The sequence below is a fragment of the Brienomyrus brachyistius genome, chromosome 11, assembly GCF_023856365.1.
Source record: "Brienomyrus brachyistius isolate T26 chromosome 11, BBRACH_0.4, whole genome shotgun sequence".
Lineage (NCBI taxonomy): Eukaryota > Metazoa > Chordata > Actinopteri > Osteoglossiformes > Mormyridae > Brienomyrus > Brienomyrus brachyistius.
The window spans coordinates 26,985,445-26,999,154 of record NC_064543.1 but is presented as its reverse complement, the minus strand read 5'-3'; the positions used below and the strand labels follow the sequence as shown (position 1 = coordinate 26,999,154).

Here is a 13,710-nt window from a genome sequence, read left to right as displayed (position 1 = left end):
CTTACTAAATCTTGACTTTATCGCAGACTTTCTGCTGAACTCTTGAAATGTACCAGGACCTGCTCTCCACCCCGTCTCCCATTATGTTCTGCTCCAGATGAGCCAGCCTGTGTATTGCGGGTGTGTGTATGAGAAAGAGGCCCTGGGCGGGCTGCTGTCTCCCCCACAGCTCCTGCTGGCCACATGGTAGCGTCCATCACAAACACGGCTTCGGCCTGCATGGACCCTGCTGCATGGTAGCCATGTGGGGGGCGGCAGAGGCGGGGGGGGGGCGACTTTAAGCCGTGCCAAGGCGTAAATGGCTGTAGTGTGAAATTAATTCAACAGTCAGTTTGACCGGCGAGTTTGGAGGTCTGCACTATGTTAGGGCCGTCTGCGGAAGCTGTGTTAGCAGTGAGCCCCTTTCCATATGCTATCCATTTAACAGAGCACATTTGCTGCAGATGGTGGAGCGGGGCTGGCTCGCACGGGCCGCTTCTGGCAGGCAGCGGACCTACGAAGGCCCGCTGAACGGGCTGCACTGCTGTCCGTGCCAAAGCCCCCCCCCCCCCCCCCCCCCCGTTCTTTTTTACACCACTCCTGCTGCCCTTGAAGTCTTTCAGCTCCCTCAGTCATACTTTGGTGAGGGTGATGTTGATCTGGTGGGGGTGGGATTAATGTGGTGGGGGCAGGGCTGACGTGATGGGATGTGGTTGATGTGGTGGTGGGTATTGGATGTGGCGAGGGCAGTGTCTGCGAGGTGGGGGCGGGATCGACGTATGAGGGTGGGGTCAGTATGGGGGGCGGAGTCCATGTGTCTGAGTCACCCTTTGCCTGCTCCTCCTGCCTCTGAAACACACCTGGCTCTCATCTGGCCGCAGCGGTATCAATGGGTCGGTCACACCGCCGCATGAGGGTGTACTGCCAAACCCACAGAGCCCCGTCCCAAGTACCCATCCTCAGGTGGATGTGAGTGGGGCCGCCTTACACGTTGGAGAGCATCCCCACCCCCTCGTCGTCCCTATTCGCTCGCCTGGCCCCACGCCGGCCTAGGAGATCTCTCCAGGCGTCCCTGTCCGCTCGCCTCCTGCCGAGCTGGTGATTATTTCTGCGATCTGGTGTTTATTTTTTATTTTATTTTGTTTTGGTTTTTTTTTGCACCATCAGATTGTTTCCTCTGTTGGACAGCCGGCTTCTCATGCTCTGCCCATATGGAGTTTGTTCAGCATTTGGCTGGCTAGGTACTCTGATAAGCTCTGTGATCTCTGTGTGTGTGTCTGTGTGTTTTTTTTTAGAATTATTACATTGTGGGGGGCAGATTTTCACACAGTGTTATTAAAACCTGTAACTTTTTCCGTTTCCACAAGAATAACGTCAAGTTTATAAAAATCTGTAACTGCGATCAAAAAACTAAAAATCCCAAAATCTTGCTTTTTGTTTGGTTACTTATGGTTAAGGTTAGGGCTGGATAGGGGTTAAGGTTTTCATAGTTGGAATTAGGGTTTTTCACATAGAGATGAATGAGAGTGCCCACAAAGATATGAATATGTGGTCTGTGTGTGTGTGTGTTTTTGTTTGTGTGTGTTTGTGTATGTGTGTGTGTGCGCATATGTGCATATGGATTACGTTTATATTACATTGTGGGGGACCAAATGGCCACACAATGTGATAAAATGTTGTTAATTGACAATCCGGGGACCATTTCTCAGGTCCCCACAAAGATCTGTGAATGCAATCAAAAAAATAGAAATGCCAAAAGTCTTGTATTTTGTCTGGTTACTTATGGTTAAGTTTAGGGCTAGATCGGGGTTAAAGTTGTCTTGTTGGGATTAGAGATTTGTCCATAGAAATTAAGAGAGTCCACACAATGATATAATTACAAACCTGCATGTGTGTGTGTGAGTGTGTGCACGTGTGTGTGCCCACATATGTGTGTGTTCTGTCTGTGCGTACATACATGTGTGCATGTGTGTAAGAATTTGTACATGTGTGTGTGAGTTTATGCATGTGTGTGTGTGTGTGTGTGTGTTTGTGAGAGAGCAGAGGTCACCTGGCTTTTTCTCGCTTTCCCCCGGAGCGGTGCGGAGACACACTTGACCGAGCCTGCTCTGTTTCGCTGCTGTTTTCCCACGTCGTCGCCGTGACGATGCCTCCCCTCCCACATATGTAGAGAGCTCCTGCTGCTCCTCCCCCTCCCCCACTCGCAGTGTGAAAAGGGTCGTCTCCGGGGCAGCCGCTAAGTGCTGGCCAGCCGGGGAGGTGCTGGGACCTCAGCCTGACTCGCGTTAAACGCAGACAGGCGCAGAGAGTCTGTCTGGGGGAGCGTTACACGGCTGAAGCAGCTTAGAGCTAAATTTCACCATCTTTTAACACAGTTCATTAAGGCAATCTGCTTTATTTACAGTCTGAAATCCTCTTTCAGTATATTTTTGGACACCTTGCAAAAATTTCATCCGCTAGGCAGTAATATTTACAGTGACACATAAAAATGAATTTCTGTGCATCTCTGTCCTTAACAAAAGGGCAAGGACTATTAATATGTCTATGAAATAATGAGCTACTGTTTCATTTCTCAGGAGCTTAGTCTTACCTGGCATGTTAATTGTGATTTTTATTGTGAATAAAAGCGATTTGAAGTCTAATTCTGTTGTCCACGGAGCACGTTCGTACATTATTTAATGTTATTATGCCTTGATGAGACAATGGAAAAGATAATGATGAAAATGAAAAACAGTTGACAGCCTGCCCTGATGTCTTTTTTCCCTTTGCAAATTAATTATGATACACATCCCTTAATAACTTCTGCTCAGTAACTGACAGGTGGTGTTCTGCAGTGCTTATTGCAGTCTGTACACAGGCCTCTGTACAGTCCTGTCAAACGCCAGCCTACCTCTCAGGTCTTGGGGGGTCCTTCTCCAGGATCCAGCATAGTCAGGACTCTCCTAAGCACCTGTGGCCTTCATGGGGAACCTGACTTACCCATTGTGCTGCCACACGATTCAGCAGCTGCTGCTTCTGCCTGTCCTGACTCTCGTCTGCCTCCAGAATCCAGGAGTAGCTACCTGAAGTTGACAAGCCAATCCATGCATGTACATTTAGAGGTCTTGGCAGGAGCAGTGTGCCGTTTTGTGGTTGTACGTGATCTAATTAGGAATCTTAATCAGTAATCGAGCCTGGGTGGCCTCCCAGCAAGTAGAAATGCCCATCATGGTTTTCATCCTAAACATTTTCCCGCCAGGCTGAATCGGGATAGCTGGTGTTTAAGCCACTCAGTGGCACTTTTCATTCAGCTTAATGGATCATCTTTTATGACGCCATGTTTGTTAAGCGGGATGCGTGTCGTTCTACATTAGCAGCTTCTGTCAGAACCGATTGGAGAAAGTGGGAATTATTATGCTCCGTGCGTGGCTTTGCTTCACATTTCAGCTCGCCGTGCCTTTGTCTCACTGTAAAGTATCTCTAAACAGCGGTTGACATTTCACAGTGTGAACTAACCGGAAGGGCCAGTTCAAGCCAGCAGCTGTTTGTGAACAAGATGTAAACTTCTAGTCTTAAATACTTAGCACCTACATTCTCCGATGTACCTGTGGATGTGCAACTGTGAAGACATTACTATTTACAATAAATCCTGTTAGACTAAGAGGTTATAAAGCTGCTTAAAAGTACAACTGCTTAGTAGTTTTAAAACTTAACAAACCTAAGCTGTAAGTTACCCTGAAGATAAGTCAGCTCAGTGCTGCCACAGTTCGTGGGGTAACATGGCAGAATCACTTCGCTAAATAAGTTGTGTTACTTAGTAAATATATCTGTTTAGCTGGCAGGTGTCTCCATAGCAAATTACACTTTTATTGCATCTCTTTATTTCCTTTACAGGCACTGTTTTTAAGCAGTTTGACCAAGCTGCTTAACTACTTACACAGATTGGAATTTCATTAGAACAACAGCAATTAAGTATCTTGCTCAGGGTTCCGGCAGCATGGATTCTGTCACTGACTTGTACCTGTAAACGATGCATCACCATCCCCACTGTCTACCCACTAACTACTTGCCACTTTCACCTAAATACATATAGGTGACAGTGAATTAAAGGTAACTGTGGGTGTATAGTTTTCGGCAAAAGGTTCTCTGTACACAAGGTGCAGAACCCCTTAAGTGGCAGATTAGGTGTAAAAGTAAATTTTAGGTTACAAATAAATCTGTCCGCTTGACAGCCAGAATGGGCTGGTTCCATGACATCTTCTATGAGAATCTTGTCAGACTGAAACACCTTTAAGTTTTCCACTCTACATTATATTATAATATACTACTGTTGGGTTCTGCATAATATATACCATTTAATAGTTACAGTATGCAGAAATATCTTATGATGACTTATACAGCTAGAACCTACACAGTTACATAATATACAAATAATATCAGCTCTTGTCTTTAGTGGTGTGGTGTGATGCATTTTTCAAATGAATAGTAACACTTTGGGTTTTCTTGTGTTTGTCTTGCATGCAGCAGTATCTTAAGAGACAGCTTGCAGTTTCGCCAAAATGATCAGAATTAGTCATTTTATGCTGGAGCAAGAAAACATGTAGGGTGAGTTACTGAAATCTGCTCTTTTCAGAGACGGAGTCTGAGTCGAGGAATAGAAAGGGGATGCAGCGATTTGACGAGAAGCCCATCTGATTAGTAATGTCATTGATGCGACTGCGAAACTGTGCCTGACCTGTATGTAGCGAGCAGATACAGTGTCTGATGTGGCACTCACTCCCTTCCCTGTCTTATGTGAACAAGACAAAGTACTTATGTTTACAGTAGTAGCATAAAAAGCTGCAGGTTATGATAAACAGAACATGCCCAGACAGCAGATATAAACATGAAATATGAAGCAGTTTGCGGTTCATCTTTATGAATGCGGAGTGCCATATCTGTTTTTCTTATCTATAAAGCTTAGCCCATTGAAGCTGTCAGCTGCGGGTCCTGGCACGAGCTCGCATGCTCCAGGCGGGGCGGGGAAACGTCCCGTCCTTCACGCTGCCCGATGACACGGTAGAGGAGCTTCCAGCTTAGTGCTCCTTCAACCTCCACTTCAAACGCCTCGTAGGGCCGCATGAGCAGAGTCTGGCGGACTTCAGAAGAAGTAAAGATGCTTCGAGGCGAACACGTGTATTCCAGCAGCAGGGCTGTAACACTGAGACTGCAGCATTTGATGTATTATTGCGAATTCTCAATGGAAAGTGGAATGTTTTGATTTTGGATTTATTCTGTTACTGAAACTCAGAAGAATAAGACCAAGATCAGAGCAGGAGGCAGATCTTCGTGGCCATGAATCGGCTGGTTGAGACACTGAACCAGCCTCTGTTGTCTTGGAGGGGGTAAAAACAAAATTCATTTCAGGTCCAAACACACTGCTACAAGAAAGACATGTCCTTCACTTTTTTCCTCTCCCACATTTGAAAAGGAGCACGATCATCTCTGTTCAAAACTTTTGTGATGTTTATATGATCTTCTCTAATTACATCCCCTATGACTTCAAGGATATGCAAAATGCAAAACAAAATACTCCAAGACTTTAAATATGAAAATGTCAAACAAATTTGAGGGGAAAAAAAAACAGAACTATGTGATATTAGATTTTTAAGATGCTTTAAATGAAGTTTTACCCTGGGCTGGAGGGTGAATTTACGAACCCCCACTGTATTATTCTCAGTGCGTTCTTTCTGCCGTGTGCTTCCTCTGAGTGAGTATCTCCTTTGACTGTATCCACCTGTGGGGAGAGGACAGGCCCGGTACCGCTGGCTCCGTCTATTTGGAGATAACTGACTCAGGAGAAGGTGTTGGGGGAGAGACGAGTGAAGGCGAAATGTCGTAAATCCACTGAAAGACTCTCACTGTCCCACATCTTAAAAACACACTTGGGCAAACATTGTAAAAATACACTGACCTTTAACTGCTATAAAAGGCTGTTTCATAACAATTTCTCTTTGTTCTTGGCTGGAGTCATTACTCAATGAGAAGACTGCTATTAATCTAACTAAATACATCATTACAGTACTAATCCACATGCCTCTGTCAATGACTTTTTTAATTAAATGGGAAGCGAGGGCAGGGGGAGCACTGACGGGCCCCGGGGATTGGAGGAGGGAGGAAGACCCAAGCAGCCTGTCACGTGGGTGCTGGCCTCTCTGCTTGGCCAAAGCTGGACTTGGGAGTAACGAGGAAATGAGAGGCAATGAATGTGCTGAGGACATTGTGACTTGTGTGAATGTCTGTTCAGCATGTCATCATCTTGCTTTACCATCAAACTGGTTTCATTAACAAAGCCTCAGTTTTTGAGGGCTCCATGCGTCCAATTTGCACTGTGCGAAGGGATTTACCCATCAAAGCGCCATCACCCCCCTCAAGAAGCAGTAAAGATTTCTGTTTTGTTTTGGCCCTGTTCCTCACTCACTGGTCTGGATCTGGACGAGCACAAGTCTCTGCCAGCCGACTCGGCCCATTTAGCACTTTCACTTTCTGTATGATGATACTCAATTTGTGGACGGTAACAGAAACCAAGCCATGTTCAAAGAAAAGGAAATAAAAGCACTTTAAAATACTTCAATACGCCGCCATTGTACCATAAATAATATAAGTGGGCTTCCACCATAGGCTTTGCTCCTTTTTTGTTTTCCTTTGAATGAAATTGCACAACTTGGTGCTGTGCTGGTGTGGGTGAATATACAGGGGGAGCTTATCACAGGCATGTCAGCGCCTCCCCTCCTGCCGTACACTCACTGGAGGACCTGCCCCCCCATGTCCTGTGCTGTTTTTTGATGTTGAGAAGGTGTATAAACCGAAGACTGTTAATTATCGTTGCCCTGTTAGATGAAGGTAAATGGAGCGTGTAGTGAGTTGATGGGGTGCGGAGCCCCATCACCTGCCCCGGCTCCCCGTTTGGTGATTCCCGCTCAGCCTCGCTCACGCTGAGTGACACGCTTCTGTCGGCTGTTAAAACGCGAACCACGGAAGCCTGTAACCAGGATGCCTGTCACCGGCTCACAGCTGATGGATGTGTTTAAAAGCCAAATATATATTTGGTAATTTAAGGCTTTCTTTGTTTTACCGCGGGGAATGATTTCATACCTGCTGAGTTATACGGCATCTGCTGTTTGCTGTCCATTCGTCTTTCTCATTGACATTTCATTGAAGTTTTGCCATGTGGATTTATGTGCTTGGATACTTTTTTGTTTACTATCAGATGTTTCAAGAGCTTTTGTTTGATCTGTACTGATTGCCGAGCGTTGATTTAAAAGGCCATTTTTAACCTGATCCATACAGAGCTGGCGGCTGGGGCCTCTCGCAGTCCGAACGTCGTTCTTCTATAGCACAAACTTCTCACCGTCTGAATGGCTTCTGCCTAATGCGGCTTGGTGGTTATTTGAGCGGTGAGAGGCGGATGAAAAAAAGGAGAAGAAAGGGCATTTTTTTAAAAGAACCAGACAGTTGTCTTCATCTGCACCCCTTTCAACAAATCAGCAGTCTATCAAGGACTTTCCCTGCAGACAATCCACCATGGGCCTGTGTGACAGCACAGACCAATCATTATGGTGCCTGCCCTTGCCTTCTTTATTTTTCAAGTCGGCGACAATAGGTTGTTGATTGTGTGGTCAACACCAGAACAATTGCTCCCTCTGTTTTTGGTGGTAGGGCAGAATTTTAATGTCCGCTCCCTGATAATGCTTTTCTTTAGGGTTATTCTTGGAATGGGCCTTTGGAATAGGAATAGCTGCTGTCGCTACGCCATTATTTTATACATTTTTTATTAGCTTATCGTGTTGGCTGTATGGAAAAAAAAATCATAGCTAATTAATCTGAGGGTGCTCCACTGCCAGCCTTCTTACTTATGAGTTAAAAGGTGGCACTTGATAGGCTAATAATATAAAGAAAGGTGGTAAAAAGAAGGATTAAAGCTGTTGCCGTAGTAACTCCAACTTCCATCAGCAAGGGAACAATGGACTTGTGTTCTTCCACCACCTTGGCTTAAAAAATAGAAAGAGAGAGAGGGGAGAGAATTTTCTGAAAGTACAGGACCCTTTTTAACAACAAAGTGGAATGCTGGCCTAATAGGCTGTGGTGTGAGCTGTTAGGCCAGGCCGCTGGGGGATAGCCGAGATGAAATGTCGGCCCATAATCCAAGGACGGGGAAGGTTGTCGTGCACGTCTACAATAGCAGCTTGTTTTGCGCTTCCAGTTGTCCCCCACAGTCAAGCTGGTGGCCGGGCTGAATACCTGCAGCTCAGCTGTCTGAAGCATGCAGAGCTGGCTGGGGGGGGCAGCGTGGGGGCAGAAAGACAAGCAGGAAACAAGCTGCTAAACAGAGGTAAACGGCCCCAAACTCAGTTTGTCTTAGAAAGAGAAAAAAAGTTTATTTATTGCAGGGATTTGGAGAAAATAATAGTTCTGCCAAAAAAAGAGGTCAGTTCAGTGTTAGGTGCAGTGATTTTGCACAGGCTGCTCATGCGACACAGGCAGTTGAGCACAGGTAGCTGCTGTGTTTGTGTGTTTCTGCTGACCCAGAGCACAGATCACAGGGCACGACAGGCGAGACAGGAAAGCATCACCATCCGCATCCGGGGACACACTTGGCATCCGCTGTTTTTCTCCGGCCTCTGTTGCTGGGAGATTCTTTTGTATATGTTATCGGTTAACATAATTAATTTAAAAAATAGAAGACGATTTTGGTTAATTAAAGAATTAAGTTTCTGCGAGGGCTGACCGTCTATAGCTCTACAGATTGTTATGACCCACGGTCTACAGCTCAATACATTTCCCTCCTTATGTTCTTTGTCGCTTTGTTAGAACTGGAATATGTCCACAACATTACGATCATTTATGGTGGGGGCCACAAGGGGGGAGCAGCACAGGTTAATGAATTGGCAGTACTAATTAACTGCTATTGAGAGGCACATATTAATCGGGTGCCTGACAGAACGGATGGAGGCCAGAGGAGGCTGGGAGGGTGAAGGACAGTATTAATGCTGTGAAAGGCAGTATTAGTGCTGTGAAGCGAAGTATTAATGCTGTGCAGGGCAGTATTAATGCTCTGAAGGGCAGTATTAATGCTGCCTAGTCCCTTTGCTATATATTGTCTTACTAGAGCCGCATTCTTGTATTTGGGGGGAGGGAAATATTTTGGGACAACTTTTTAGTATACGAAATTACTGATCGTTGTGTATCTCAGTTCTTTGGGTTCTCACTTAAAGATTGTTAATATGATTACATTCCAACAGAAAGTGTCAGATAGCGAGTGGCCCTTGGGCTTGGATTAAGGAAATGAAAACATGCTCTGTTTTCCAGTAGTAAAGAACAGGCATTACTTAATGAGAGATCTGTGTTTCTTATAGATGGAACCATATATATTAAATTGTCAATAGGTATTGGCGAAGCGCTTTTCCCCATGTTCCTTAATTGTTCTCAGGTGAACCTGCGGGAGTGCATTATGCACCTGTGTCACCAGGGTGACTCACGGACACACACTTTCCGAGGATGTGGAGAACAAGCGGCCACGTGGGAAGGAGCTTTTAAGACGAAAAGGTCAAAGGCAACAGTCAAAGTATTTCTTTTGGCACTGTTCTGGAGACTTAAATGACGTCCAGGTTGAATGACGAGGTCACAGCTCAGGGCAGAGTCTGTGTTGAGGGGTTTAAATGGCCCAGGTGACTAGCCGGGCTTTAACACACACAGATTCTCAGCACTCTGGTGTGCAGAGTGTGACGTGTTGAGCAGTACTCGGCACATCTCGCAGGCTTGCCCCCGACAAACGCAAGCAGTGCCCTGGTTGCCCAAACTCACAAAGAACCCAGTCAGGGAATCCTCTCTCCCTCTCCTAGCCTGTGTTCACCTCCATTCTGACATTCTGCTCTCCATGCCATTTCACTTAGACCTCACTTAGAGGCAGCCATAATATTAGCTTTGCCAATAAGGCTTCAGCCCCCAGTAATCGGGTTGGCTCTGATTCCCGCGATCCGAGCGGAATCTGATCAGTGGTGCCCATGATGGACATTTGCCGAATATTCAAGCCAGCAGGCATGCGGGGTCATGTGACAGGACTGCAGGGTACAGCGGTGGGATAAGCCTGCAAATTTGGTAGTGAAAGGCTGGCTTGTACCGCTGGCTGTAGATAATAGGAGCTGCTTACCGTGAGCTAAATTAATAATCACGCAGACTCGTCACAACCTGCCATGAGTTTTTGCATAAATTGCTGGGCTGCGTTGGCATAGAGGCCGTCAGGAGTACCTTGCCACAGAGTGATGCTTAGCACTCGCAGAAAGCGACTACGCGTGTGATGGGCTGGTCCCCACAATGTAATGTATACCTGGACCACATACACACACACACACACAAACACACACACACAGGTTCTTGCCTTCTCACATAAACACAGGCCATTTAGAGACACTGATTTACGTCACCTCTATGCTGTTGGACAGCTTGGGGGAAGTAGAATACCTAGAGGAAGACCCACACCAAACAGCGAGACCATGGAGCAGTGGCGGGATTTGACCCCCATCCCAGAACATGTTAATGCCTCAATTCACTATGTTAAATTCACTAGCCCTGTTTTACTTTTGAGCTACATATTTGACATGAATTGTTTTTATAACCATCCAAAAGTTATGAGGGTGAGAAATTCTTTGAATAAAAGCATCTATTGAAGTAAAAGAAAATACACTATAAAACTTTAATTGTAAAAATAATGTTGTATCAGTGGAAGCCATAAAAAAATAGAATAGACATTCATACTCTTGCAGTGCTGGGCCAGAGTGTAATGCAATGTGAGGATTTTCCTTGCCTACATTGTGTCAACCTTAAGGGCCTTAAGCAAAATATTTACATTATATCAGTCTCTGTTTTATGATGTTGAAACAATGAATGAATTAATGGAGGGAATTTCAGGAGTCACTATGATTCCATATTATTGCAGCTCAATGTGTCCTTTGTTTTCATTTGAACATTTACCTTTATATTCAATAATACATTTGTTGATAAAAGCTGCAAGGATGTCAGGTCGAGTCATATTTATATGCTTGTTTTGCTGGAGAGGGTACAGATCAAGTGGATGTTACGTCACCCAGTGAGAACCGCAGAAGAAAAACAGGCCGGCTTTAATCTAAGGCAGTGAAGGAGTGGGGAATGGACCTCTCACAGAGGATCAGGGTTTGGAGGTATTTTCTGCTGTTTTCTGATCATCTAACATGACCTCTGTAAAGGAATTACGATGACGTTCATCTCGGAGCACTCCTTAAACAAACAGCTGTCACCTTGTCAGAGTTTCATCTTTGCAGAGTAAAGCCGTCCCACAGCAGTATTTGGTGTGAAGTGTCCAAAGCACTCACTCTGTGTGATCTGTGTTAATAATCCGCTGGGATCAATGTTACTCTGATTTACTGTTAGCAGGTATTCAAATGGGAAAGCTCTGCTTCAGGCCCTCTGCCTTAAAACATCTAATGATACAGAAGATAGTCTTTGTTTTTATTTGAAACTTATTTCGTGTCACTGTGGCCCAGTACTGCATAAGTGGTATAGATGGATGCTTTGTTTTATTTTGATAGAAAGTAGAATCAGTGACTTGCATGCACCATTGTGTGACATTTTGGCAGGCATTGCGTATGGTTATGTGGTATGATTGAGTTTCACACCAGCTTCCAGGGCAGTGCTCTTGCATTAGGCAGACGGCTTTTTCGTACCCTGTCGCTCCATGAACATCGCTACAAAAACACACCCACATTGCCTCACACTGCCTGTTGGGTTAAGGGAGCAAGGGGCCTTGTGCTTGTGTAACACATGAACTCGGCTCTGTGGGTGGCACAGTGGAAATTATAAACTGCCCCCCATGTAAGTTACTCTGCTCTGTTAAGAAATTGAATATTTCTACTAATGCCACTGCTATTACTACTACTAGTACTGATAATAATAACAGCAATAATGCTATTCATAATATTAGAATCCATCTGCCCTCTGTCAATCCTTGATCATCTTGCAACTACTTATACTAATCTAGTTTGTAGGGTCTGTATCTATTATCCTATGGGGCCAGTATCCTATACCCTACAGGGCCTATACCTGATGAGGCCTTTATCTTACGGGGTTTATGTCCTATATCTTATGGGGCCTATGTCCTATTAGTCCTACGGACCCTGTATCTGATACCCTAGGGGGGTTCTATATTATACCCTATATATTATACTCTGTGGGGTCTATATCCTATACCCTACAGGGCCTATACCTGATGAGGCCTTTATCCTATGGGGCTTATGTTCTATATCTTATGGGGTCTATGTATTATTAGTCCTACAGACTCTGTATCTGATACCCAAAGGGGTTTATATGTTATACCCTATATCTTATACTCTGTGGGGCCTGTATCCTATACCGAGGGGCTCCAGCTCCAGTTCTGGAGATTCCCAGTTCTGCAGAGATCCACCACACCTGGTTCAGCTGAATAAATTAGTGGTAATTAGGTGTGTTAAGTGAGTGGAAATCGAAAAGTGTGCAGGACTGGGGTTGGGTTTCGAGATCCCTGCCCTATACCCTATGGGGCTTGAATCCTATGGGGTCTATGGGGCACCGGTCATGCCCTAAATGGAATGCTAGTCCAATGCAGGGGGAGATATTATTATTATTATTAATAATAATAATAATAATAATAATACTACTACTACTTTCCCTACTACTAATAACAATAATAATAACAGTAATAATAATAATAATAATAATAATAATAATAATAATAATAATAATAATGAAGGAGGGTGGCTCGTACCATATCCCCTGGGAGACCCTGGGCCGGTCTGGGCTGGGGATTCCACTGACCTCTCGGTTGTCCCCTCCGCAGCCTCGATAACTGGCATTGTGCACAACAGATTACCTTTGTCAGGCCTCAGCCGTTCTGTGCAGATTGGCTGCAGAGTCTGTGGGCTTTGAGTGACCCATCTGCTACCTGTGGCTCAGAGGGATTGGGGTGTGCCTCTGTCTGCGTGTCTGCTAGTGTGTGTGTGTGTGTGTGTGTGTGTGTATCTGCAGATGTGTGTCTGTCTGCGTGCATGCGTGTGTGTGTGCCTGTGCGTGCGTGTGTATGGGCATGTGTGTCTGTCTGTGTATCTCTGTGTGTGCATATGTCTGAATGTCTGCGTGTGTGTGTGGAGGGGGATGGGGAGGGGCTCGTTGGTGATTTGCAGCCACACACACAAACCAGTATTAGTTCCTTCGCAAATATTAGTGTGTCTTTTGCGAGTTGTTTGTTTCGGTTGCCTAAGATGATTTCGGTCAGAGAGGCTGAGGATTGCTACAGATCCGGCCCAGGCTCGGTCCACCACTCAGCTCTGCCTGCCGCTTTTCACCTCTGCCTTCATGGCTTCATAAGCTGTATTTGCAGCTCTTTTATGTTTATGGGGCCTATATCCTATTTATGTTTAAATTCTGCTTAGCATTCATAACAAGTGTTTTTATGTATTTTGTGCGTTGTAAATTGCTTGAAAATAAATAATGATGTGGTTTCAAAATCAGAAGTGTTAGGAAAGGAAACAGGCAGAAAAGTCTGTGATTGAGGTCGGTGACAAAACCTTAAGTGATGGGATATTTTTGAAAGATTTTTAAAAATGCTAAAAATAGACCCAGGCTGTAAACCACCCAGTTTGTTTGTGATGTCTGAGGAAGTCATTTACATTTACCGAACGCTTTTATTCAAAGCGAAATGCAGTT

At 45.0% G+C, this 13,710-nt stretch overlaps 1 protein-coding gene across 5 annotated transcripts in view; it reads left to right on the top strand.

The window, feature by feature from the left end:
• LOC125751683 (transcription factor SOX-6-like) overlaps positions 1 to 13,710 on the top strand; it is a 146,129-nt gene that overhangs the window by 30,962 nt on the left and 101,457 nt on the right. The window contains exon 5 of one of the 5 annotated variants that reach the window (XM_049030833.1): positions 11,051 to 11,174. The exons of the other annotated variants lie outside the window; for them this stretch is intronic. Within the exon in view, the coding sequence (XP_048886790.1) occupies positions 11,143 to 11,174 (32 nt within the window). The 5' untranslated portion in view covers positions 11,051 to 11,142. The remainder of the gene's footprint in view (positions 1 to 11,050; positions 11,175 to 13,710) is intronic. 5 annotated transcript variants of the gene reach the window in all.